The following is a 5,131-nucleotide window of genomic DNA, read 5'->3' as shown; positions in this document are numbered from 1 at the left end:
GTTATATCTTTATTATCATGTGGATACATTTATTGTTATATAAGATATTCCTTTCAACAAATGACTTTTGATAATGATACAGTCACTCTTCTCTATGATGAGAAAGATATCTGTAGTTAATTGTCTTTTTTCAGAGAAGGATATACCACAGAATCAGTTACATGGTTTCTCTTCCATATCAATGTGTGTCTGTGTTTATCTAAGTCAATGCTTTTCAACCTTTTTGCTGGAGCGGAACCCTAAGGAAACATTCCACTGGCTCGAGGAACCCCTGTCCAATAATTTAATAGTCTTATGCACACATATCTGCACAGGAAAATTAAAAATTACTGTCGATTTTAGCAGTTTTGTAACTTCTTGCGGAACCCCTGGACTGTACTGGTGGAACCCTAAGGTTCTGCGGAACCCTGGTTGAAAACCACTGATCTAAGAGATATATTTGAGAGAACCATTCACCACAGATATCACAATGACATGGTTTCTCTCCTAATGAATTCGTCTGTGAGTGGTCAAGTGATCTATTTCAGAGAATGATTCACCACGGGTGTCACAATGATGATTTCATTCCTGAAGGAATACATTTGTGTCTACTTAAATGTCCCTTTTGAGTGAATGATCTCCCGCAGATATCACAGTGATATGGCTTTTCACCTGTATGAATACGCTTGTGTTTAGTTAAGTTAACTTTTACAGAGAATGATTTCCCACAGATATCACAGTGGTAAGGTTTCTCACCTGTATGGATAAATTTGTGAGTGGATAGGTCACCACTTCGAGAGAATGATTTACTACAGATATCACAGTGATATGGTTTCTCACCTGTATGAGTACGTTTATGTACAGTTACAGCACTTCTGTGAGTGAATGATTTACCACAGATATCACAGTGATGTGGTTCTCACCTGTATGAGTAAGTTTGTGTTTCGTTAAATGTTCCTTTTGGGAAAATGATTTCTCACAAGTATCGCAATGATATGGTTCTCTCCTGTATGAATACGTTTGTGTTTAGCTAAGTTAACTCTCACGGAGAATGATTTATCACAGATGTCACAATGAAAAGGTTTCTCTCCTGTATGAACGAGTTTATGAATCGCTAAGTCACCGTTTCGAGAGAATGATTTACCACAGATATCACAGTGATATGGTTTCTCTCCTGTATGGGTACGTTTGTGAACAGTTATAGAACTTCTGTGAGCAAATGATTTACCACAGATATCACAGTGGTGTGGTTTCTCACCTGTATGGGTAAGTTTGTGATGAGTTAAATTAGTTTTGCAAGAGAAATATTTATCACAGTTGTCACACTGATAAGGTTTCTCACCTGTATGAATACGTTTATGGGTGTATAAGTTACTTTTGCAAGAGAAAGATTTACTGCATATCTCACAGTGATACGGTTTCTCACCTGTATGAATGCGTTTGTGAAGAGTTACTTTAAAACTCTGAGAGAATGATTTACCACAGACATCACAGCGATATGGTTTCAATCCTGTATGAGTCTGTTTGTGCAGAGTTAGAGTATTTTTATGAGAGAATGATTTACCACAGGTATCACAGTGATATAATTTCTCACCTGTATGTGTGCGTCTGTGAATAGTTAAATTAGTTTTGTAAGAGAAAGATTTACCACAGTTATCACAGTGATATGGTTTCTCTCCTGTATGAGTACGTTTATGGTTGGTTAAATTTGTTTTGTAAGCAAACGATTTATTGCACAAATTACAGTGGTATGGCTTCTCACCTGTATGAATACGTTTGTGAAGATTAACTTTACTACTTTGAGAGAATGATTTACCACAGATATCACAGTGATATAGTTTCAATCCTGAATGAACATGTTTGTGTACAGCTATGGTACTTCTGTGAGAGAATGATTTACCACAGATATCACAGCGATATGGTTGCTCTCCTGTATGAATATGTTTGTGAGCGGTTAAGTGGTGACTACGACTGAATGATTTACCACAGATATCACAGTGATATGGTCTCTCTCCTGTATGAATACGTTTGTGTACACTTAAGAGATCATTACGAGAGAATGATTTACCGCAAATATCACAATGGTATTTTCTCTCACCTGTATGAGTAGGTTTGTGGTTAGATAAGGTATTTTTGTGAGTAAAAGATTTACCACAGATATCACAATGATAAGGTTTCTCACCTGTGTGAATGCGTTTGTGTGCACTTAGATGGGGCTTTTGAGAGAAAGATTTTCCACAGACATCACAGTGATATGGCTTCTCACCTGTATGGATATGCATGTGAATAGCCAAAATAGATTTTTGAGAGAATGATTTACCACAGATATTACAGTGGAATGGCTTCTCACCTGTATGAACACGTCTGTGTTCAGTTAAGGTATTCCTGTGAGGAAATGATTTTCCACAGGTATCACAATGATATGGTGTCTCACCTGTATGAATGCGTTTGTGAGCAGTTAAGGTATTATTTCTAGAGAATGATTCACCACATATGTCGCAATGGTATGGCTTCTCTCCTATATGAATATTTCTATGAACATTTAAGGTATTTACCAGAGAGAAAGATTTACCACAGACATCGCAATGATGTGGTTTCTCACCTGTATGAACATGCTTGTGATTTGTCAAGGTATTCCTTTGAGAGAAAGATTTACCACAGATACCACAGTGATAGGGCTTCTCACCTGTATGAATGCGTTTATGAATAGCCAAGGTACTATTTGTAGAGAATGATTTACCACAGATATCACAATGATATGGTTTCTCTCCTGTGTGAATATTTCTGTGAATAGTTAGGTTACCTTTTTAGAGAATGATTTTTTACAGATATCACAGTCGTATACAGATTTTCCTCTTTCTTTTGGCATCTCTGCAGGTAAATCTACCAAAAATTAAAGTTTCTCACACAATTTTTCTTTCTGTAATTTTTTTCTTCAACAAAATGGTCTGGAAATGTCCTATCTTCTTGTTTCTATATTTTATTCCTAACAAATGTTACAACTGCCATATTTTTATCAAATATAAGCTTTGCTGATATCTTAAGATGTTGCAAATGTCTTTGTAAATTTATCCAAGTTTATTTAGAATTCAAATTTAGGTTTTACCCATTTCAGAGTGAATCCAAGAAATTTCACCAATAACGTCACCCAGAAGAAATATTTTACTGAAATTCACAGTTAATTTACATAAACAGGGTTCTTATATCCTGTTCTGTGTAACATCATCTTCAAAATATGATAAATATTGATGACGCTTCTGCAGTAAAATTCCTCTGATGCCAATGTCCTCTGATATTCTGAAATAAGAGAGAAAAAACAGTTTAAGACAGAGTGTAGCTTTGGTTATGACAAAGGCTTGGTGTTCATTTAACCTTTTCATTACTGTATTTATTTTGAGATGCTCTGTGTTTCTTTCAATTAATTTTAAATATAACAAAGAATTTAGTAAAATAACTTAGTTATCATTAAGCTAGTGTTAGGAACATAATTGTGACTAAGGTTTGGTGGAAGATTTTAATTCAGAACTTATGAAAAGAAAACATTTGTACTCAGAGCCAGGGCCAGTTTCAGCCAGGTTGGTAACAAAAGGGTTAAAACGAAGACACAGTAATGGAGATGTAGTGTACCCTAGTGAGGTCCTCTCTGTCTGGCATGTGTGGGGCCAAAAGCTATCTGTCATCCGCCACTTCAACAGTTGTACCACACAGATAGAGAGGACCTCACTAAGGTACTCTTTACTCTTTTTACTTGTTTCAGTCATTTGACTGCGGCCATGCTGGAGCACCGCCTTTAATCGAGCAACTCGACCCCGGGACTTATTCTTTTGTAAGCCCAGTACTTATTCTATCGGTCTCTTTTGCCGAACCGCTAAGTTTACTCTTTTTACTTGTTTCACTCATTTGACTGCGGCTATGCTGGAGCACCGCCTTTAGTCGAGCAACTCGACCCCGGGACTTATTCTTTGGTAAGCCCAGTACTTATTCTATCGGTCTCTTTTGCCGAACTGCTAAGTGACGGGGACGTAAACACACCAGCATCGGTTGCCAAGCAATGCTAGGGGAACAAACAGACACACAAACACACACATATATACATATATACGACGGGCTTTTTTTTCAGTTTCCGTCTACTAAATCCACTCACAAGGCTTTGGTCGGCCCAGGGCTATAGTAGAAGACACGCAAACATTTTCTGAAAATTTAAAAGGTAAAGAAGTTATGAGGGGTTAAACCAGAATTTTGCTTCGACTGGAATTCTGATGTTGCTTAGATTAACCTCTTAGTTAACCCAATATTGACAATTCACATTTACTTTACATTATGTGAGACCCTTCTGTATATAGATTATAACAATAATTATTTTCGTTACATTTCTCTATTTCCTTCAGTTTCTTTCTGATAACTTACTGAACACATAAAAAGAATCGTTGATGTGAACAATACTGATACATTAATAACAAATCTATTATAGAAACGGATGTCCAAATGAGAACTTCAGCTACGACAGACAATGGCAGGATATATATATATAACACTTACGTATTATTTATAGACCCAATGTAGAGGAGGAAGGTGTCACAATCAATCCATTGTAACAATAAGCAGGTAATATTTAGATCCGGTAAGGACGAGGTCGCAGTATGTTCAGGTAGTGAGAACTTAAGCCAAGGTAGACAACGACAGCTTCGTAAGAAATTCTAGGTTTTATTATAGACGTTATGTTTTTAAGATTAGCGTAATAAAGAATTCAGTAGATGATTTCTCTACATGCTTAATTAGCAATCACGTCTATCGGATTAAATCTCAGCTAATTATCTGTTGAACGGATGTGACCGGTAATATACACGAGGGTCAATCAACAGCAGGGAATGGGAAAATATTGCGGGAGAAAAAGTGCGGGAATTGCTAGGGGGAAGTAACTCTAGATTTAAAGAGTTCTTTATTCACACGTAAGGTTATTTAGAGTTCAGTCGGTGTACCAGTTATACACGGTGGTTTTACAGGATGCAATTGGAGTTATTTTAGTTACTGGAAGAGAATAATATTTACAAGAATAAATAATTGATAGAGAAAATGGGCATACGTGACCTTCTCCCCAGATTTTGTTGTCTCATAACTTGCAGGAAATTGGATATTTTTTACTCTAAATCTT

General features: G+C 36.5%; 1 protein-coding gene across 2 annotated transcripts; it reads right to left on the bottom strand.

Moving 5' to 3' along the window:
• Positions 1-411: 411 nt before the first annotated feature.
• On the bottom strand, positions 412-4,914 carry LOC118768147 (zinc finger protein 93-like). 2 transcript variants are annotated; one of them, XM_036514053.1, is made up of 3 exons: positions 4,519-4,914; positions 1,142-3,276; positions 412-891 (listed from the first exon to the last, which is right to left on the bottom strand). In XM_036514053.1, the coding sequence occupies exons 2-3, from the start codon at positions 2,259-2,261 to the stop codon at positions 548-550; spliced, it is 1,464 nt and encodes a 487-aa protein (XP_036369946.1). In that variant the 5' UTR covers positions 2,262-3,276; positions 4,519-4,914; the 3' UTR covers positions 412-547. The 2 variants fall into 2 exon arrangements, with proteins under 2 accessions (XP_036369946.1, XP_036369947.1); XM_036514054.1 differs by having other exon boundaries at positions 712-854; positions 1,103-3,276.
• Positions 4,915-5,131: the final 217 nt, after the last annotated feature.

This window comes from Octopus sinensis, linkage group LG27, assembly GCF_006345805.1.
Source record: "Octopus sinensis linkage group LG27, ASM634580v1, whole genome shotgun sequence".
Classification (NCBI taxonomy): Eukaryota; Metazoa; Mollusca; class Cephalopoda; order Octopoda; family Octopodidae; genus Octopus; species Octopus sinensis.
This window is presented reverse-complemented; position numbering and strand designations above follow the sequence as displayed.

Coding starts and splice junctions, on each gene's coding strand:
- LOC118768147 (XM_036514053.1), bottom strand. CDS start 2,261: ATGCATATCCATACAGGTGAGAAGCCATATCACTGTGATGTCTGTGGA. Junction 892..1,141: donor CCATACAGGAGAGAAACCAT/ATCACTGTGATA, acceptor GGTGAGAACCAC/ATCACTGTGATATCTGTGGT.